Below are 22,450 nucleotides of genomic sequence, written 5' to 3'. Positions count from 1 at the left end.
TTAAGTACACATTTTCCATGATATCACAGCATTTTCATCTGCCTATGCAGAGACCTAAAGTACCAATACACTAAAATGTCAGTCACACAAGCCTTTGCTAATTAATGCCTTCACCAGAAGATGTCTGGCATTCTTAGGAAATCAGGGAGATATAGAACGTAGAAATCATTCATATTTATATATTTGAAAAAAAGGCAGGAAAAAGAAAAGCTATTTTAATCAGCTATTTTAAAAATCTCCAAATCAGTCAGCTAGGCTAAAGGTCACAAAAATGTAGCTAGATCTAAGTATGCCTCAGTGGCAAATCATCGCACAAGCTTGTTGCAGTTCGGAGCACAGAAGCCAGGCTAAGTAATGGCATTAACCATTCAGCCTTCACCATCTGTTATGCATACGGCCAAGCCGACAGTTGGGATGAAGTCGTTCTATATGTTTCCTTATTTCCGAGCACATGGTTTTTTAACTGAACTTCTTCACAGAAGGCTTGCCAGCAAATACAAACTACTGTCATCGACAGCACCGGGTATATATTGTAAAGTAGTAGCATTGATTGGGAAATGGCAATCAGGCTGTTTCCAGACTCTTGAGAATACCTGTTAATAAGGCAAGCTGAGGGTGTGGTGGTATTTGTTGGTCTAAGGATGGGACTGGGAATCAGGAATACCCTTTAATTCCACGTTTGATGCAGACTGGCTTTGTAGCCTTAGCTGATTTACTTGGCCCTTATTGCCAAAATTCCCATTTTCTTCCCTGTCATTGATATATCCAGGCACTAAATGACCTGTCGTACTATTAAATGAATCAGTAAAACTGATGCACGTCTTTTCTTCTGTTGAAAGATAATATGAAATACTCTGTCTAAAGCATTACTGTATAGAAATTGCTGCATGTGGTATTACATTCAGAAGAATGCTTTTCTGCTTATGCTTAAACATGCTGGATATGTATGCTGAATACTTTAGTTATGCAGTCTTTTTGTGATTCTTGCTGTCAACAAGAGTCACTGAAGGATCAGGATAAAGCCTAAGAAGATTTTTAAAAAGTTTTCAGTGGGACCAGTTCCCCAATGTGACTGAATTAGAGCCTAAATGGGCGCCAGTGCCAGCACAAGGAGGGGAGTGGAAGTGCACAGCTGGAGCAGAGCTGTCCTTTCCATGGCAATCCACACTTTTAGCTCAGCTAATTACGATGCTGAAACCACTACCTGAGAAAACTTAGGAATATGGAGGCGTTTTACATTGCTGACTGTTGCCTGTGAGGAATCTATCCAACCACTTCTCGTCTTATTTTGAAAAAATCTTGTAAAAATTGTTCGAAGTGAAATCCATAGGGGCAGGCAGAAAAGAATCTAAATACTTTTGAAACACCATAGCCATTTTGATGGGACAGAAATTGCTACTTGGTTCTGGTATAATGCATCCTTTCAAAAAATCAATTAGAAAATGTATAGCAATGTCAACATTTAAAATTCTGTACTTTTAATATAGTTGATGTTATTTTGGGGGTTCTCCTAAACCTCCAGAAACAATCCCTTTTTTTTTTTTTCCTTCTTCCATCCCTAGAACACTTGTCCCACAGCAAGACCCGCTTCAAGGACATAGGTTGCCCTTGTTATCTGACACAAGAGTCACTGTAGAAGGATTGCCACTGTCGGTGCTTGGACCCCAGGGAGCCCTTTGAGAGGAAGGGTGGTGGTGCGTGACCAGTGTGGGAGCACCAGCACCACTAGGAAGCTGAGAGAGCACAATTGCTGAAGGTAATTCCAAAGTGGGTGTTTCCAGACAACCTGTAAAGATCCAAGGATGCTGGTACCCAAGCCACCGCACATCTCGCATGCAGATTTGCTCCTCTGTTTCCTTCTTGGCTTTTCCATGGAATGGGGTGATCCACCCTTTGGCAAGCATTTCACTGCCAGAAATATTTCAAGGAATTGTTCTTCTCTGAGTGCATATCCCACCTTCTCTAATTATGCATAATATTTCACTGAAAGCTTTCTCGAAAGGTAGACATGTGGCATAAGATCTATTACGTCAACAGCCTGAAATACAGAATACATTTAAACTGTTCATTGTCATTCTGGGCAATCCAAATTAAACATCCCCAGTAACTGCTGCAATCAAAAGAACAAAAGCTGTAAAATGATTCCATGAATTTATAGTCCATGTAACCACTGGATGACAAACATTTCTGCCTTGTACGAAAAGTAGAAATGTAGTTTATGCGAGGAGTGGATCTGAAAAAATGTTAACACATCATGGTGGTCTGCAGTTCAATCGTCAGCCTTCGCTTGTATCCACTAACTCTATTGGTCAGTGGATTTCTCAGCAAGTTATTGTACATGATCTTACCTGGTTTCTTTTCTGGTTACAATGTGGAACTATGCTTTTCACTTTAATATTTCCTTTTGTAAGTGGATATTGAAACATTTAACAAATACTAATTGCAGTATATAGTCCTGTGTCGAGTGTATCGATATTCTTAACCTAACCCTGAAATGAGCCAGTTTGAAGATGAAGCCTAGAAAGCTCTTAGCAGTTCAAGCCACTGCTGCTCACCAGTTTAAGGGAGGAGACAAATACATCAATCCTAATTTAATGGGAGAATTTTCAGGTAGACAGTAATTGAGTTGGAATTTGGCCAAAGCCTTGAGGTTAAAGAACCTACTCTTACGAAATTTATTAGAGGATCTTTAATGAATGCAAACAATTGAGATCACAGTTTCATCTCTTCTGCAAGGGATAGCAGAAAGTGCTTGTTTCCCTCCAGAAATACTATGCTGCCTGTAATCAGGCTGGGGCATTGAAAAAAATATGCCACCTTCTGAAACACCAGAACCGTTTTCTCATCAACAAAGATCTCAATGTGTTGACCTGTAGGAGGAGTAGCTGGCTCACGTATTTTTGTAATAACCCTTAGATGAATACTGAGAAATAGCCACTAAGCAAGTAAAGAAATCCTTAACTGAATTGAAGTGACTTACATTGAATTCAACTTAGTTGGGGCTTTTGAGGGGTTTGGGGGTTTTTTTTTTTTTCCATTTTTTGTCTCAAAAATCCTGCTGATATGCAGAATAATTTCAAACAAGTTTATTAAGCTCTTCAGATAGACTGGACAAGAGGAAGGTCTCCAGATTTGCTGCTTTCCATAGATAGATATTTCCATATCCATCAGTTCCTTTGGATTTCTTACATATATTTATTTCTAAATATAGCTAATGGTTAGAAAAAGAAGCATGACTGGAAAAGTCCTTGGCAGCCTAAAAATGAAGGAAAATTGATGCTTTACAGATACTAGAATTGTTTGCCTTTGAAGCTCTCCAGGTGAAAAGAATTGTGTCAGCCTGCTGAAGTCCAAAATGTAAATTACTGTATGCACAGAGCGGATTACATTTTGTTATTTTAAACCACCTTTAGCGCGTGATACTTTATCAACTGAAATAGAAGTCCCTTTTAAAGCAACAGCCTCTAAAATGCATATGAAGGTATTTACTTCAGAGATTAAAAAAATATACAAGTCAAACTTTATATGAGTGCTTAAATCCTTCAATATGGAATTTGAAACGCTGATGCATTATGCTGCCTTGCACCAGGACAGCCCCAGAGCAGCAATGACAGGTAACTAGCTTGGTCGCTTTCATTGATGAGAATGGGTAAAGAGCAAATCCATTCATTTAGGTTTTGTAATGCTATCTGTTAAAGCTAAATTCTTGCTAAACTAGCAGAGATGATGGTTTGTTTGTTCCTTCTTTAACTATGCATTTACTTTTGGTTTTAACCTCCTAGTGGGTGTGTAGTTCCTAGCACCCAGACACAGAAGGACCTGACATACCAACTATCATTACTTACTCTGGAATTATTAAAAGCCTTAAAGTTTACACCTGTGTGTGGAATTGCTAAAGTGGTACCGGGTGAACCAGACTTAGGCTAACCAGTACCCTGCTGCAGAGTGTAGTGGCCCTAAGGGTGAACCCCAATTCTAAAATCTGCATTCAAATTTATGTATTTAACTTTGGGCTTTTATTAAAGTGATTACTTCCTTTGTACAAGTGTACTTTGAAACATAATATGTGTTCCGTATTACATGGGTCAGATTTTGGGAGGCAAAATCAACTATATTTCAAAACATACACAGTATGTAAACTGAATAAGAAACTTAATTTTAGTGCCCTGCCTGAGATTCCCTGCATTCCCCTAATGCTTTCCTCTCCAGCCTCCATACTTAGAAACAAATAGAGAGCAAAACCTGAGTGAGTGGTTAATTCCTTCAAGATGACATGGACTTGGAATCCAGCTAAATAATACTCTTGCTTTTATATTTGATTTTTGGTTTGGATTATTCAAGGATATTTATCCTTCTCTCTTGGAATAATTTTGCTTTTGGAATAATTTCAGACAACAAACACAGTCTACGGTTTAACTTACTGTGACCCACTCTGGCTCCCAGAATAATTTCTCCTACCAATTTATTTCTCAATCGTTGGCTATGCTCTGCTGTTTTTTAACTCCTTTTGTGCCCCTCAGATTAGGAATTGCTGCTGAGATATTTTTCTCGAGGACCTTTTATTTCTGATGTACTGTGCTTCTCTAAGTAAAGAAATTGCTCTCATTGCTGTAAAGTAGTAGGAAGCTGCTAATGCTTTTTGAGAGCAGAACCACACACAGGAGGCTCATATAATTTACTTTGTAATTGAATGGTACATTTCTCAGCATCCAGATTTTTAGCTGTTGGGATTTCTTTTATAAGATGATATATCCTTCAGAGGTTGTGATGTACTCCTGTTAAAGACAACTGGGGTGTATTTCCCTAGCTCATAATAATGAATTGCTCGAGCAGACTATTGCCAGTGAATCACCCTTCCAGTTCTGCGTAATCCTCCGGTAACCTTGCGCAAACTTCTCCCAGGCTGTAACAGAAACTTGGCACCTTGCTTCTGGCTGTCCTCAAGTTGGGCTGGTGCCTCTCGGAGCTGTACCCTGCGACGTTGCCGCGAGCTTGTTTTTGTCTTTGGACTTTCTTCTCGGGGCCAGGTTCTGCCAGCTTTATTCAGGCTGAGTGGGCCCACTGCACTCAGTGAAACTATTCATGGAGTGAGGTGAGCTTGAGGAACGGTTCAATGGGAGGTGGGCTGGCACCGTCTGATCCCTGGAAGCGGGAGAAGAAAGTCTTTTCCTCCTTTTGTGAAAAGCAGAGAGCATGTGTAACTGAGAGGGACGGCAAACAGGAATGTGTCAAGCAGAAGTAGACATGGGAAGGAAATGAAGCTTTAATTCATCATCATGGAAGAGCAGCTAAGCTGGAGCTAAAAAATACTTCAGAGATTTAACATGAGATCTAAATTTTTTTTTTAGAGTTCATATTGCAATTTCATTGCAATGACAAAAATGAATCAACTGAATAATTGAACTGAAGCTGATCATTATTCAGTTTTTCTTGGTAGTTTGATGGATGAACTGATAGTGAAGTTTAAAAATCTCTCTCCTTTTAGCAAAAAAAATGTCACTGTTCAGCTCCAGAGTGCTTGCTTGAGAAGGATTGGGTATACAGTTGTCTTTGCTTTTGCTGCTGGAGATGAAGATGAAAGTGGATGTGGGCACTGGAGTGAGTATCAATATACTGTACACAATGTGAAAATACAAAAGAATACACAACTGCTTCCCCATATCTTCCTCTTTCTGTTTTTTGGAATTTGGGGAACGGTGTATTCCATTGAAATCACGAGTATTGCTGCACAGGTTTGTTTAAACTAAAGCAACTGCGTGTCCCCAGCCATTACTCATAATAGTTAGAAAACTTGATAGGACTTAGCTTGGGCATCTCCCCAGTCTCTGGAGCTTAGATGTAGTCCAGGACACGCCATATGGATAAGCAAGAGGGTTGACACAGCTGTGCAGTAGCTAGACGGAGGTTTTGGAGCAGGCAAGAAGGAATGGCTTTGGGTAATTGCCATTGCACCAGATCCTGCTCTTAAAACGCCGTCCCTCCCACACATCAACACTGTCTTCCTTTGTGGACATCAGAGACTACCCCGGTCTGTGACAGAGGAAAGCAAATCCTCTTCATCAGTGCTGGGCCCAGCGTTTGGTTATCTTCTCTCCTTTTGCCTGAACCTGCCTCTGTGTAGAGGAGGGGGTAATTTCTGGCAGAGAGCTGGGTTGCTCTAGCTTGAATACAGCTGTGTTTTCCCCTTCTTCACACCCTTATCTGCTCCTTCTGCCAGGAGCATGCACAGGAGACTCCGCCAGGACACATGGTCCTTCCTGGTCCCTGGGAACATCATCCACCTTGGACTGTGCTATCCTTATAAACAGTCCCTACTCATGGCAGTAAAAGTACTCCTGAACAATGAAGTGCTAATAAAGACCAACTTCCAGTGCTAGAGGAAGAACCACTTGTGTGGATCAGAGCGCTACAAGTCCCAGCCTTGATGAGGACCTACGCCTCAAAACAGTTCTCTAAATGAAAATTAATTCTCAGAATAACTTCAAGTTTTTTATGCTACTGTTCAAGTAAACGGAATAATCACTTTCTGTAGCACCAGCTAAATAATTGAATGCAGATCTTAGCAGAATATTATCGGTCCAAGAACAGTGGAAATCTACATCTCTGCTTTTGCAGTGACAAATTGTGCAGAGGAATGCTTTTCTTATAAATGTCTGTGATCTGCTTATATTAACTCTCTCATTACCTCAGCTGCTTTTGTCACCTCAATTTTGTCTGTACAAGATTTCTTTTTTCCCCTCACTTTCCTTGGTTGCATAATTATTTTATATAAGTATTTTATGTTACTTTTCCCTGGTTCTAAGAGATGACTTTTTCCTTAGCTATTAAATCAATAGTTTGGACTTAAAGTGAAAACTGAACTTAAAATGTTTTTTTTAAAAACACAGTCTTTTTTGGTCTGCATTGTAAATTGAAATATAAATAAAGCCTTTTAACTTTTGATAAAATTGATCTTTTTTTGTTTGCTTGCTTTTATAGATGATAAATGTTGAAGTCTGAAAACAGGGACACAGACAAGGAGACAGAAATGAATGGACAAAGTCATGTTAGTAAGAGTCAATCTGAATGCTATAAGTCTCAAAAAAAAAAATTCAGTCAATTATGAAGTTCTGCATCAAAACAGAATATTTCATCTTAACACTGTAATTCGTGATGCTACCCCAGAAAGCCTGATTTTGGGAAGACGTCCCCAGCGCACAGAGGTGAATGACTAATCCATTCCTGCCAAAAGTGACTCTTGCCAATTACAGGTCATTTGTGCTGCTCAGTTGCCTCATGAGCTGTGTTATGCATAAAAAAATGGATACTCAACAGCACTGGTATCATAATTTTATAATCTTTTCATTGCTTAGACATTTCTCTTTTTCTAATATATTTTATGTGCATTGCAAGCGTTTATTATGGAGAGAAAGCATTTTAAATTATGTTTTTAAGTCAACCCCTTGTATCCCATACAACAGTGGGCTCTCTCCCATCTCTTCCCTTCCCAGCTGCTCACCACATACGTGCCATGCTGTTGCGGCTGGGAGACCTTTATCCTGTAACTAAACTTATTCTTCCTAACCTTTACAAAATATGTGAGAGTGATTCCCAGTATCTCTCCCTAGGAAGGTGCTTCCTGCAGGCACCTCCACCCAGACGGCGGGTCAGTGCTATTTCCCCTCGTTCAGTCTTTGCAGAGCGGCGAGAGGGAGAAGTGGCAGTGCCCGGTGGGATCAGATCCTGGCTGGCCTCGCGCGGCTGCGGCTGCTCTGGCCGCTTCAGGGGGGCTTCTGGAAAACTTGCGGGGAAAAGCTGAGCACCGCAAGAGGCTGAGAAAAGGTGTAGCCAAAGTGATTCCAGTGATTTTTGACTTGTGGATGACTACATGTTTTCTAGCATGTGCTAGCGTAATGAAGTTATTCCTAGTGATAGGTCATTTCTTCTTCTTTATGAAGTCCATAGATTACAGGATGAAAAGCCTGGGGAGTAAGAAAACTCTGCTACCTTTTGCCTTTCTTCCCTCTTTCCGCTCTTGTTCCTGTTTCTCCCTCTCCTTGGCTTGGTGTTTGTCCCTCTGCATCTCCTTCCCCGCAGCAGCCTCCACTTCCCAGCTGATCCCTTCTTCGTGTCCCTAAAATGACCAGCCGTGCAACTATGAATATTAAAATTCACCCATTAACGCTGCAGTGAGGTGGGGTCTGAGGAGCTCCTACCTCCCAGCTTGCCGTGCCACCCTGCCAGCAGATTCGGGAAGGCAACACCACACTGGTTTGTCCTGGTTTTCTTCCCAACCCTGACAGCTGGTTATAACTGGTTGAGCGATGGCTCGAGTTCAGCACAATTCAGATGTCTCAGACAGTCTATATAAACATCGTTCCTACTTAGAGGTCCTATTGGAAGAAGTGTCTGTTGGGCACTTAGTGAATTACAGGCTTTAGAAACTACCTGGCAGTGCTGGAGACCTTGAACGAGACACAAAACTTCCACTAATGCAATCTTTAGTGTCTTAAGTAGGTACTTGGCTGCCAGTCGGTTTTAGGCACGCTGTAAAGGGACTTTCTAAAAAAAAAAATCTGACTCTGGACCAGCATCCCCGTTTGTTTCATCTCGATTTGGAGTGGTTAAATAGGAATTTGCAAAGGAAATGAATAAGGGGACCAGCTTCTTTCATTTAAAAGGCTTGTCTAAGTAGAACCAAGCGACAAAGGAATTCAGTGTAAGGTTTGCAATTTTTGTCGCTCTTGTCTAACCAGATTTACATCGTCAAAAACAAAACAAACAAACAAACCCCCAAACCAACATGAAAGAGCACGAGCGTTTTAGAATGTGTGCATTACAAGTGATACAGAATATGCATTTATGATTCAAAATTTTAAACAGCTGAGAAATAAATATGCAAAGTAGATTGTTCTGTTTGCAGATGGTAATCCTGCCACACTGATTTTGCTCAGCTGTCTGATTTTTCAGTGTCTGCATTCCTGGTTCCTGGGGTTCCTGATTAAGAAATAAAATATGAGTCACGGTGCATGGTTACCTTCTGCACATCTGAAAGGGTAACTCGGTGACTGCAAACAGATTATTAGAGGCTGATCTTGCCCTGCTGAATTCAATGCAATGTCAGGGGATTAAAAAAAAAAATCCCTTCCCCACTCTGCCCCTCATTTTCACAGCTGTAGGGTAAAGGTTCCTGCCAGCTCTTGTAGATCGGCTTGTAGTAAATTGGCTGCCCGGCCCAGCTCTCCCGGGGGTCTCTGCGGGTGGGGACAGCCGGCGGGCAGCACGCTGCTCGGCAAGGTGAGGCGCATCCCTTTCCCTCCCTCTCCCGAGGATGACTCAGTCGGTTATTAAAGATTTCCAGCTTCCAGCTAAAAATGGCATCAGAAGCGGTGCCCTGGAGGGAAGAGGGGGAGACGTGAGAAATGGGTTCTGTTCCTGTCTCCGCTTCCTAACGCGCACACACACGCGCAGAGCCGATGTGCAGCTCGTCTGGGAAAAGTTTATTTTGCAATAAGAGGGTTGGTATTCTGCTAAAGGCTTTTGCAAAGACTGGATCCAATTTTCGGAGCCTGTTGCCAATATTTGTGAGTCATTTCCTTGGAATCCTACCTTTGGTGTTTATTTCCCTTAGAAGGAAACTTGTAAAAGAATAATAATAGCTCTCATTCTTCGTGGAAAGTAGCACACAGCAAAGTGGGAGACAACTCGCTCTTTGTTCCAAAACACTTTTTTGTTTTGTTTACTTTCTTCAGCAGACAAAAAGTGAAGAAGGCAATATAATTAACCCCATAAACCATCTAATTTACGGTGCCAGTGACATGCATGCGCTGCTGCACGGGAGTGAAAGTTAAGTGGGGAAGCGGTTTTAATTGGTACCTCTTTTAAAGAACAAGTGACGAGAACTGCCTTGTGATTTGGGAAGTCTCCTTAGGTAACAGAAGGGCTTTGCTTTTTCTCAGCCCTGCCTGACTGCTGGGACCCCTTTTTCTCTCTGACTTCAGTCCCAATAACAACATCTAGCACCTCTTCAGTGTCAAAACCCGTTACAAAGGTTAACTAATCAGAAATACTGTCAGTTATCGTTTGCAGCAATAGGAGCCCCTTTTACCCTCAGGATACTGAAGTGTTTTGCAAACTAAACTCCCGCTGAGCAGAGCGGATCCTGGATGGAGCTTTCTATGTCTAGCAGGGCCACGCAGCCACCAGCGGGGTGGAGGCAGAGAGCACATGAGACATTTTGGCTAAGAACACTGGAAAAAATATTTACGCTTACTGAAATAAATACCGTGGGGCTTTATTGTTCTCCCAGAGCAGGCAGGCGAAGCAGCCTTCAGGAGATGGCTGCAGTAAACTTGATGTCACCTCTTCTCGTATCTGCCAGAGCCCAGTGGCAAAAAAAAGAGATTGCAAATTTGCTTGTATTTTCATATATTTGCATAAATTCTGGGGCAAACTCTAACTGTTAGAACTACCATTTAAGAGTTCATTGCATATAGGCTACCAAGAGTACTGATAGGTGACATATACCTACAAAGAAATAAAAGAGGAAACCTCTTTTCTGTTGGTATAGAAACCTCCTCTGGTTCTGCTTCACAGAAACCAGAAGCAGGAGAAAGCACAACTGTTAAGAATTCAAAAGAACATTTTCTTTTCTAATTTTTTTTTCCTCTGAAAAAATGCTTGCTAAGAAAATCAGGGGGCTCTGACAAACTGGGACAGAGTAACTCCGAAAAGTCTTTCTGGGAAGAATTCAACTGAAAAGTATGAAAAGAAAAAAAAATTAGCATGTGGGAATTAGGAAAGTTAGAGAAATATTTGCTCGGAATTCTGTCTTGAGAAAGAGACACTCGAGCATCTGGAGTTGTATAATCTAAATTAGGACAGAAGTTAAGTGAAGATACCTTTGAAACAGTTTCATGGAAGGGCTGTATCTTGACACAGAAATCAATTTCTGATTTCAAGTTAATTCCTTTTCCACCAAACAGTAAGTCCAGCTCTAGAAAAAGAAGGAAAAAAAAGAAAGCAAAAAGAAAAAAACAGTGGATTCCTTGAAATTCCCTGAAGTGAGGGCCAAGAAATACAGGGAAAAACACTAGACTTGGCAGGTCTATAGTTTATCTATACCTCCGAAGGACGAAGAGCTGAATTAACCCCGTTGGCACACAGACCTGTTGTTCTACCAGTCTAGTTATTTCAGCCATCCTTAACCCTTTCATTTCGCCCTTGTATCATGCTTATGTTAGATGGTGTTACATGCATTTCTGGTATGAGGTGCAGCTGAAGGAACAGAAAATCGTCATTGCCCGGGGCCCGCGCTGTCTCGCTGCCACCTGTCCTCATCCCCCTCTGCCCTCTGCCTCCTCCCTGCAGTCTCCGGCTTGTGGCTCAGCATCTCCCTCACCGCAGACCAGGGACCACTCTGCACTGGCGCAACGAGATACTGCAGTTCTTCTCAGCTATTTTATATCAACAAGAGAAGGAGGAGATGTCTCTGTCTGCTTCCAACCCATGGCCTGTCTCTTGGAAGTCCAATTTTCAGTTTAAATCCAGCATGGCCAATTCTAGATGCTTTTCCACTTCTTGCAGCCTTGCTGCTCGCCTTGCCTCCAGAGCCCTGAGCGCAGGGATCATCTTCGACTCTTTGCTTTCATTTACTGTGATCGGGCTGCCCCACTGTGCTCCAATTCTGCGTCCTCAGTGTTTCCACTGCTTCATTCATAACGTTACTACAACTCCCTGCATTTCTATCCAGACCATAAACATTTTAATCAAGGCCCTCGTTATCTCCCATCTCTGTTTGTAACTTCCTCCTCCTTGAACTTGTGACATATCAGCCAGTTTCATCTATTTAAACACAAGCTCCCAACATCCTCTTCCCTGTCCACTGCTGTGGTCAGAGCCAATCCACCCCCCACCTTTCCTCCTCATTTGCCTGCACCTAGTCTTTTATTTTCACGTGCTAGGTCCGCCTTAGCTGTCATTGCTCCACCATTGTCTCTACTGCATGGCTCTGCTCTCTTCGCCAGTGATGCTGGCCTCCTCGTGCATTTATCTGCTGCTCCCAGGGGAGCCTTTAGGCCCTCTTCCATGACGCTCTTGCCCACAGGATGCCCTGCCTCCCTCAGCTAAGTTGGCGATACCAAACTTTGTTGCAGCAACCATAAAGAGTAGATAGTTTACAATGAGGTCGGCCTGGAATTGTTTGCATGTGATACAGTTGGTTTCCGTTGTTTTTAACGCATGTGCACCAGTCTGGGTATGTGATCGTGCCTTTCCCCTTCCTCTCTCCGGCTGTCACTTGCTTTCTTAGACTGTGGGTCTGCACAGCCCACGTGCAGTGCTTGTGCAGTGGGATTTCTGATTGCTTCTGCAGTGTAAATTTTCTATAATGCCAGAAGGGCAACAGCTACCAAAATGATGGCAATTTTGTTTTCTAAGCACTGCAATCCAGATGTTAACAATGGTATGGTACAGTTAAGAAACGCTATTCTCTCCTCAAGTCATGTTGTTATGCAATGGAAACGCTCCAGAATATATGATAAAGACCAAAACCGCTGCAGTACTTAGGTACAAACCCAGGAGTTAAGAAAGGAATAGCCATCTTAAGTCTTTTCCCTTGTCTTTATTGACCTTGGTGAGACCTGCAGCATTATTGTCACTGGCATTTTGTATTTAAGTTTGGGTTTTTAGAGGCATTCTGGAACTGTATAAAGAGCCCTTTTCACTGACATCGCATCAGGCTTGTTATAATGTGAATGGCATCATTACAGTTCTCTCATTAACATCATAATGGCTCTGGAGGAAGAGTGAAAACCCCAGCAAATGGAGTAGCGTAGCAATGTATAGTAGTCTTACTGTGTAAAACTGCATACGGAAAAAGTTTGACATTTTAACCTTCAGGCTGCTGTAGATGCCTCGGGGTGTCCTCACACTGCATGCATTTGGCTGACAAAATGGAAAAATTGTGGTAGCCTAAGGATGGAGGGCTGGGTTCAATAAAAAACTGTGCCTGGCTTCCATGCCACTGAAGCCCACACAAGGCTCCCAAATGGATTGTTCAAAATTGAATCCAGCCCTAAGTGTCAACCTTTTGCTGTAATTTTGTATAGTAAATGTATTGTATGCTCAAATGTACATCTTTCATCCCTTATTTCCAGTGGCGTTAATGGAAATGTAACAATGCGTGCGCTGTTCTGCAAAGTCTCACTGAAACAAACGGGATTTTGGATGAAATCCCTCCATTGCATACGATAATGTAATATAAATGGGTTGGGTTACAGCTGGAGGACGATGAGATCTGGTTCTATTTCTGGCTCTGACACCGATTTGCCGCGTGACTTCTGGCAAGATACTCAGGAGTGGATTTTGCCACCCTGAATGGGGAAAAACAGTAGGTTGGCTCTTCAGGAGCAATGCCAGAGGTCCTGCTTATGGAGCTGGGTCCGGTAGCGCTTTTTCAGTAAATACCACCTCGTACTTCAGGCTTTCGGTTTTGCCGTGTCCAACTTTACCTGCGAGGAGGCTGACTTTTCCCATCTGCTGAGTACTCGCAGCTCCCTTCCCACTCATTCGCAGCAGCTGGAAATCAGTGCTTCTGCAAATCAAACGGGAACAAATAGCATGCCCAGAGCCACAAGCCCTTTTAAAAGCCTGGTTCTCAGCTTCCGTGTGCTGAAGCAATTCCTTCGCTAACAAAACGGGGCTTATTTTGTAGCTAAGTGCCACCTATACAGCTTTGTAACGCATGCCGAGACCTACAAGCTTCATTTGGGGCTTTGGTTTTCTGGTTTTTTGGGGGTTTTGGTTTTTTTTTTCCCCCTTAAGGAAGCTTTATTATTTATGCTTTGTTTTTATACAGTTTGGAAACACGGAGAATGTGCATGGACAGTAGCTGTTTATAGAAGTTAACTGGCCTGCCTCTATTAATTTTGCATGTTGTAAATAGCAGCAGCAGTTCATTTACTTTACCGGCTGTCCAGAGAACTCAGTTTTTCAAGATAAATCAGCAGCACTGTGCAGAAGGCATCCCAACACTTCCTTCCTTCCTTCCTGTGTGTTTCTGCTTAAGCATAGAAAGACCTATTTGTGATGAAATATGGTTGAAAAAAAATGCACAGTCGAAATCTCCGATTCTCATTAAAAAATTCCACAAAGAGATGCTGAATTCATTACGAGCAAAGAAATCCTGACTTTCCCAAAGCAGCAGCGAGTTTCTTCCAACCCTTATTCTCTAAGGACAAACACTGAGTGTTGACATCATGCCAACATGAGAAGACTGATGTCTCCCTGTGAGTGATTCCTTGGTGCAGATTAATGAGAAGAGTCCATGAGTGCTTTCTAATGATGGCGTAACCTTTTCAGCCACAAAATATATGACTTTTTAGCTGGTTCTTGGGCCACTTTTTGGCCCTGCTCCTAGGTCAGCAGACTGACCCAGTTGTTGTTTTGACCAGTCTTTCCATGTGTCTTTCCATGTTGTTACTCAGCTGGTAACAAAAGGTGTGGGGAATAAATAATATATATTGTCTGTATCAGGGATAACTTCCAATGGGCCAGTCTAGTGGCTTGCCATTCCCCGTGTTGTCGTCTCTTTGCCCAGGAAAAGCAAGATGGCATTAACGGGCTACTGCAAGAAAATGACTGAGGGGCACATGCAGTGTGTGATCAGTAAATTGATTCTGAGGAAGGGGTTTAGGCACCCTTCAGCGCGATCGCAGCAAGGTCTGGTGGCCTGTACTCGGGCAAACTGCTCGGGGATTTCAGCTGACTCCCCCTTCACCTCCCATTTTCTGCCCCGGTGAGGAGCGTAGGGCAGACCCACGCGTGCATGCATCTAAGGAACAGAAAGTTAGCGCGTGCTGGAAGCCCATTTCTTAATAAAGTAGCAGTCTCGTGCATTCTTCCAGGATTTAAGAAAACAACTGGCAGATGTGAATGATTTATTTTTCCTCCCTCTTCTGCTGCGGTTTATTTTTTCCTCTTGTTAGCGAGCGCTCAGCCGCTAACACAAACAATTGCTGAAATTCCACCTGCCCACCTGCAGCCCCTCCTTCCCGCTGCTTGCCCGGGCCCTCATCTTCCTCCGGGAGGGCTGCACCGAGGGGAAACTCCATCCCGCTTTCTTAGAGAGAGGAGGAGGAAGAAGAAGGAGGAGAGGGCCGGGCCGGGCCGTGTCTGGGCGCACTGTTCCGCGCTCCTCTGCCAAGAAGTAGGTGACTATGAACTCATCCCTTGCCCCTCGCAGAAAGTTTGCTCCCTCCCCTCCTCCTCCCCTCCCCTCCCGCCTGCTGTCGCGGCAGGAGGCAGCTCGCAGCCTGGCGCTGGCCCTGGAGTCCCCGCTCCTGCTTAATATTCCGCCTGCTCCGCCGATGTTGTGCTTGGCTCCGGTGGGACTGCAACTCACGGCTTGAAACCGGAGCCAATTTTCTGTCTTAGTCTCGCAGTGTTTTGACTGGAGGCAGATCCAGTTCAGTCCGATCGGGGCTAGTGGAAACAACTACCTAAGTCTCTGCTGTCTGCTTCGTTTGGGAGGGAAGAAAGAAGAAAGAAACGCGATCCCTAACTGCGGGGCGCGCTCTCTCTCACACACACGCACACCCCGCTGCACACACACACACACGCACACACACACACACACACGCACCGCAGACACACGCACACACAGACTCGCACACCCGTCGGTGCCGAGCGCGCCGTGCCAACACCGCCGGGAGAGAATGGGCAGCGAGTGAGCGGATCCGTGCCGCTGTGTGAGCGCCGCCGGGGCCGGGGCCGGGGCCGGGGCCGGGGCCGGGGCCGGGGCCGGGGCCGGGGCCGGGGCCGGGGCCGGGGCCGGGGCCGGGGCCGGGGCCGGGGCCGGGGCCGGGGCCGGGGCGGCGGCGTGGGGGGAGCGCGCGCAAACTCCCGGTGCCGGGGACCCCGCGCCCTTTGTGGGAGAGGACTCCGGTCTTTTTCCTGCCATAAAAAGGAAGAAAAAAATGTGTGTCTATGTGAGATACATCCGCGTGTATTTTTTATATATGTGTATGGAGAGGCATGACTGCCAAGGGGGCACAGGGGGCGGAACACCGCGGGGCGGGGGTCAGGTGAAGGGGGCGGCGGGGTGCCGGGCGCTCACCGCGCTGCTTCGCTTCCAGGTGCCGGCGCCCGCGATGACCCTGGTGCTGCCCATGCAGCGGCTGGGCCGCCCCATCGCCGCCGAGGGAGCCGCCGACCTCGCCGCCTACCGCGCCCTCTGGGAGCCGCCCTGCTGCGGCCGCCCCGGCCCCGCCGCCCCGCCGCCCCCGGCCCCGCCGGCCCCCGGGCCCCCCGCCGCAGGTAGGCACCGCGCCGATCGGCGGCGGCGGGCGGGGGGACGGAGGTTTGTCCGCGGAGGGAGGCGGCGGCGGCGGCTCCGCCGGCTTGCTTGGAGCGGCGGCGGCGGCGGCGGGCCCGGGCGGCCGCGGCGCGGGCTGCAGGCGGGGGCTCTCCCACGGGCGAGCGTGGCGCGGCCGCGGGGCCGCAGGTGCGCGGGGTTCCCCGGGCGCCGTCGCACCCGGCTGCTCCGGAACGGTGGATGCGCTGGCGAAGGCAGCTGCCCGCCTGCCCGGCCGCGGGCTGGAGGGAAAGTTTTCCCGAAGCCCAGCGTCCTGAGGGCGGCACCGGTTCCCTGCGCTGCCCGGTACCTCGGCCCTCGGCTGCCCGAGCCGGTGCGGTGCGCCGGGCGGGTTGTGTGTTAGCCAGGTGAGGGTTTATTTCTGATCGCTGCAAATGTATGTGGAAATAGGCGGTGGAGTTCTCCTGTAGCGCGAAGGGAAATGAAAAGTATTTTGTTTGGAGAACCTCCGGCAAACCGCATGTCATTTGTCATATCTGATTTATTACCCGCAGGATCACATTACAGGGGAATTTCAAATCCTGTAACAACATCCAAGATCACATACTTTAAAAGGAAATATGTGGAAGAAGAGGATTTTCATCCACCACTCGGCAGCTGTACACATAAAGTATGTTTTCTAATCGTCATTATTTTTACTCCGAGTTTCAGATGCTTAGTAACACTCGATTGACCCATTTCCAGAAGGCTGCAATACTCCGCTGAAATTAGCAGAATGATCCAGCTGTTTGCTCAGAAACAAATAGTTGTCACTTGTTCACATTTATTGTTTTATTGTCATCGGATTGCTTAAGAAGCAGACGCGTTTCTTCATTTGTAACAACTGTAAATGGAAATGCTGCAAATAACTTTTTTTTCAGATTATTTTGTTCTTAGCTAGTTTATGTCATGCTTACAGAAACAGCTCCGTAACAGCATTTGAACAGCAGAAAGGAAGAACATAAATAAAAAGGGCCCGTGATTCCCCACTCATTCAAAACTTTTTGCAGGGGAGAAAATAGTAACAGGTTCCGGTTACCCCAAATGGGTTACAGATCCTCTAGAAACACAGAATGACTTGGAAAGCGAGTACAAGCTCCTTCAGTATTTAATCCTGTTTATTAAAAAGCTAACAACTCCAAAAGAACAGATTAGTAAATGAAAGAATATTTTTTTTTAATGAAAGCTGTTAGGGGAGGGATTAGCGCAAACATTTCCCAGGCCAGTGAATACATAAATTGAAATCTGACTTTTTTTATGAGAGATTTTATGCTCTTGTTCATTAAGGGCTCAGTCCTGTAAGGAACTGAACGCCTGGAGTGATACGCTTAAGGATAGCTCGTGCCTTGAGACACCATCCTTACCTTGCTGGGATCGTACCTGACCCGTAGCAGTCCAGTGGTACCGCTGTACTATTGGCGATGGAGAGGACACAATCTAACCTTTAGATTAAAGCACAGCTTATGGCAGGCAGTAGTACCACAAGAGCCCCAGAGACAGAAAGCTAAACCAGATCAAGATGTGGAGCGAGTTTATACGTTATCTTTACCTGCAGCGCAGAGGCAGCCTTTTGAGATGTGAGGAGAATTGAGTGCCTCGTCCCTACCACGGGCACTGGCCGGCAAGGTCTGCCCAGTGGGATCCTGTTTCCCTGGAGGGATTTCTGCAGAGGAGAAGCGAGCAGTAACACCAAGCTCGCTTCCCAAGGGCCTTAGAGTAGCCGAAGGAATTTTCAGCTACAAATAGTGTTGGCTGGAAATAAGTACCTGACGGGGAAGGTGAAAAACTGCCCTGCCATCAGTTCCGGAAGGTGTCCGGTCTGCTGCCAGAGCAATGAATAAATAGCACCGAGGGTGCTGAAAAATGTGCTCTGGTTAGTGAGCGTGTCTCCCGCGTGTTGCATCACTCTCTGATTTCAGCCAGTTTTTTTCTTGGCTAGATTGTTGGATTTTTGTATCGGTGATTGTTTTCCTCGCAAAGAGGAGGAATAGTTACTCATCCCTTTCCAACAGCAGAAAAACCAGTTGTAGAGGTATTGGTAAGATAGACCTGTCCCAGACATAGAGTTGTGCTGTTGTAGAGGTGTATCATGTCAGAAACCCTGGGTCACCAGTCTCTTCTGTTTCGCACAAATGCGTTTTCTGCTTTGCAGCACTGAGCTCCGGGGGAGGGAGGATGGCCACCAGGTTTCTTTGAATTTCTTACACATTTTTATACCTCCGCTGTCCAGTAAAGAAAGAGTTATGTTCTGAGATGACTTGTCCCACAGAGGCTATGACGGTAGGACCCAGGGCCTCTCTCCAGAGGGCTGTTGGCAAACATTTGTAGTGGAAAGCCTTTGAGAACTTGTTCCTACTGGTGGCCCTCCAGGACGTATCTATCTCCAGAAGGATCACAGTTCAAGGCTTACTGGTTTGCTCCAGGCTTTTATGGCTTCACTGACTACTTCTGCAGCAGGTATAAAGGATGCAAATTAACCTTACAGGCTTAATATGATTTACAATGAGTCATGTATTATAGAAAATTACTCTTGCTAACAAAGAAGAGCTTCAGCTGTGAACTCACATGAAAACACGGCCAATTTTTGTTTTTACGAGGCACTGTGCTGCTTCTAAGCCCTGCAGACAGGACCAGGCTGTGGAAAGAGCTAGAGGGCTGAGGAGAGCTGAATGGATGTGAAAAGCAGCTGTGCTTTAAGCTCTTTCAGTCCTCATAGCTACGACTTCCACTCTGCAAAAATGCTGTAACCATGTGGGAAAGGGAAGAATGATCAAGCCACAGATGGGGGGGATTTAGAGCAGCCTCTCTTTGTGCTGTGCTGCTCTCCTCCTACGCAAACCAAATTCTTACTAAAAATGAAAATTAGTTCATAGTGCTTACAGTAGCATGCATTGCCCCCTCTCTTATTTTGATTCCCAGGGTAGCGATTACAGCGCAGAATCCGGGGCCTCCCGGGGGCAGTAACCTGCTCATGCTGCCAGTGCTGAGAAAGGGAGTCCTGGAAGGACCGTGGAAGGGAGAACAAATCTGTGGGCGTCGAGCCAGGATTTCTGCAAATCCCTATCCTCTCTTCGTTTCCTGACCTTGTCCCTGCCTATCTGCGTTCCCACCGGTCCCGTAGAGCGCAGGGTGTAGTATGCAGGCCAACAGCTGCTCTCCAGATGCTGTGATGCTTTGAGATGGGTTTCTCCCTGCCTCCCTCCCTGCATGTACTGTTGTACACACGAGCAGTGTAAGGGAGCTTGGCAAATGGAGACCTCCTCGCTGGAGGGCCTCTTCCACTGGCAGTGGATGAAATGCTCCGACACTTGCTGCGTGAGGCGACGGCTGCCGGCTGCGTCTTGCCAACTTTGAGGCTGCAGGAGGGGACCTTCGCTTGGCTTCAGAGCTTTGTAGGAGCCCCACAGGGGAAGACGGAATTGGGTCCATTTACATCAAAAAGCCCCCAGCCATCACTGGCGCAAAACTGCACAACAATTTTATGTTCTATCCCCAAATGCAAATAAAGAGCCAGATGTGTGCATCTGGATTTCACTCTCCCATCCTGGATTTGTGCCCTGCGATTGCCTCTGTGGTGTAGCGCTCAGCTACTTGCCTCCTAAACCTGAGTGAATGCTGTGGCCAAGGAAAAGCAGGTCCCCAGCTACATGGGTGTGCAAAATGAAAAGCCAGTTTTAGGCGCCTCAGAAAGAGAATGAGGAAAGTAGTGGCACAGGGGGAATACTTTGCTTCGTTTTCTTTCTCCTTGCCTGGAACAAAACCGGTTGCCTTCAGTTCCGTATCTTCTGTCTTTTGCATTTTCAGACGATCTCTGTGTTTGAGGAGCGGGCCCATATTCTTTACATGTCTTTGGAAAAGCTGAAATTCATTGACGATCCTGAAGTCTACCTGCGGAGATCCGTCCTCATCAACAATCTAATGAAGAGAATCCACGGAGAAATCATCATGCAGAACAACTGGTGCTTCTCCGCCTGCTCCTTCAGTGGCACCTCGCCACAAGAGTGGTTTGTGCCTCAGGACTGTCCGTACAGAAAACGCCTTCGGATGGCAAAGGAGGAGTACGAGAAGCTCCACACGTGCTGCTTCTATCAAGAGTGTGGCAGTCACTACTTAAATCTACCCTACTCTGTTAATGCTAGTACAGAAAATACTTCCTCCTCTTCCTCCTCCTCCTCCTCCTCCTCCTCCCACCCCCCCATTTCTTTGCCAAGCTGTTCCCAGCAGGTGGATTATGACGTTAGCAGTGCCCCTTCTTACAGGAGTGATGACCAGATACCTGCTAATGAAATATTCATCACTAATGCCAGGTCTCACAGTAATCAGGAAAAGGCAAAATTTAATGACGAGAAAGGAGGTAATGAACCTGAGCGAGAGAGCGTCGCCCTGAACTGTGAACCTGTGAGAGGCACCCATGCTCTCGAATGTAAAGGCAAATTTTATGACTGTTTTGAGACTGGATGTAATGACAAGAGCAACGTAAGTGAATCTTGGAAAAAATCCTTAAGGAAAAAGGAATCTTTACCAAGTAATAAAATGTGCTGCAGCAAAGGAAGTAAAATATGAGGCATCTTTCTTGCTCTGTTGAAGCATGCGCAGCATGTTCGTTTGTCTATCAAATTTTTATTTTGAATGGATTTTTTATAGTTTTCTACAAATGATACAATCATGCCACAAACATTACGTGTAGTTTTAAATGACTGGAGAGCAGATTGCGTAAAGCGTCTCTATGATCTGCATCAGCGGGCTATTTATAAATATGGAGACTTCATAAAGAACGCAGTTGCGTTACTGCTTAGCACTATAGTCTGTACAGCTATGGTGTAGCTTTCGTTACTGAAAATACCAATCAGCCAGATGGGGAAAACATATCGTTTTATATATCCCCGCCCCCAAGAAGTCTGCCATTAATTAAGAAGAACCTCCATTATGTTTACCAAGGAATTAGAAGTCTGGCAAACAAATTGATGCTACCAGCAAGGGTGATGTGCTCCTTGTAACTCAGTATTTGTTCTGACAAAGGACTGTCTTCATGGACTAGGAATAAACCATCCTTACATTTTGTACTGATACTCTTGAATTCCTGGATTCAGCGTCTCGTTCAACTGACAAAATAGGACATAGCATAAAGAAATAACCTGTTTATGGGATCTTAATCAGAAACACAACATGCAACTCCAGTACTTGCATGTTTTCACCTCGGCTGTAATAACTAATGAGGCTTGTTGTTATACAGGGCAGGTTTTTTTTTGGTGCCTTACTTTTTGTCTTAATTTTTGCCAGCGTGAAAATTAAGTATAAATCAGTGATACAGCAGGGAATTAACCTAAACAGAGAAAAAAAAAAACCCACAGGGTGGATCAATATTACTAGAAACCTTTAACCTTTGAAGTACTGAGTTCAACTTCCTATTCAAACATCTCTGTTCTTCCTTTTTGATGCTCAATTGCTTTTTGATTTGCCATCCTTAGGAAGGGATTTAAGAAACAATAGAGGGATGTCTCTTGTAAACAAGCATTCGATGCTTGAGTGTTTCTATGGCAACTGTCTGTTGCTGGGGCTCTTTTTTTTCCTTCTTCGTATAATGAAGTTCATGAACCAGTGGCATGTTTTATACTTTATTCTGTTTCGCATAATTTCTCTCTTTTAGATTGCAAAAGCATGCGGGAGTTTTCTATGACTTTTGCCATTGATTTAAAAAAGACAAGAAAAGAAAGCAAAAAGCACAATGTTAATCAATAATGTGGCGATAAACACGATTTTATCTGAATGAATGTAAGGGGTTTAATTTAAAAAAAGAACATTTTGGAGAAATGAGCTGAGATTTCAGTGGCTAAGGACAACATTTAGTCATCCCTAGGTAGACTGTTTGCAAAAGTGTGCTGTTTAAAATGCCCAGAAGACATTAGTCGGGGTTGGACCAAGAGTATTGTGAGTCTTAGATCCACCGAATTAATTAGTTCCCACAGTCCCCATAACAACTGGCAGGATGCGCTCGGCAAAATAGCCACATCCAAGCCACGGCTGGCTCATAATAGCTGCCTGTTCCCACAGCATCATGCACGCAAGCGACGTCTTCTCCGCTCGCTTCTTGTCCAAAGGGTGAAGTTCACCTCTGTG

The 22,450-nt window shown here is 45.1% G+C and overlaps 1 protein-coding gene across 1 annotated transcript; it reads left to right on the top strand.

Annotated features, from left to right (window-relative positions):
- Positions 1-15,394: 15,394 nt before the first annotated feature.
- On the top strand, positions 15,395-21,674 carry SERTAD4 (SERTA domain containing 4). The gene is made up of 4 exons (XM_050894218.1): positions 15,395-15,728; positions 16,116-16,296; positions 16,849-16,964; positions 20,138-21,674. Exons 2-4 carry the CDS (start codon positions 16,131-16,133, stop codon positions 20,894-20,896), a joined length of 1,041 nt encoding a protein of 346 aa, XP_050750175.1. The 5' UTR covers positions 15,395-15,728; positions 16,116-16,130; the 3' UTR covers positions 20,897-21,674.
- The last annotated feature ends 776 nt before the right edge of the window (positions 21,675-22,450 follow it).

This window comes from Gymnogyps californianus, chromosome 3 (assembly GCF_018139145.2).
Source record: "Gymnogyps californianus isolate 813 chromosome 3, ASM1813914v2, whole genome shotgun sequence".
NCBI classification, from domain to species: domain Eukaryota; kingdom Metazoa; phylum Chordata; class Aves; order Accipitriformes; family Cathartidae; genus Gymnogyps; species Gymnogyps californianus.
Note: the sequence above shows the minus strand (reverse complement) of the source record. Positions and strands in the feature narration are given on the sequence as shown.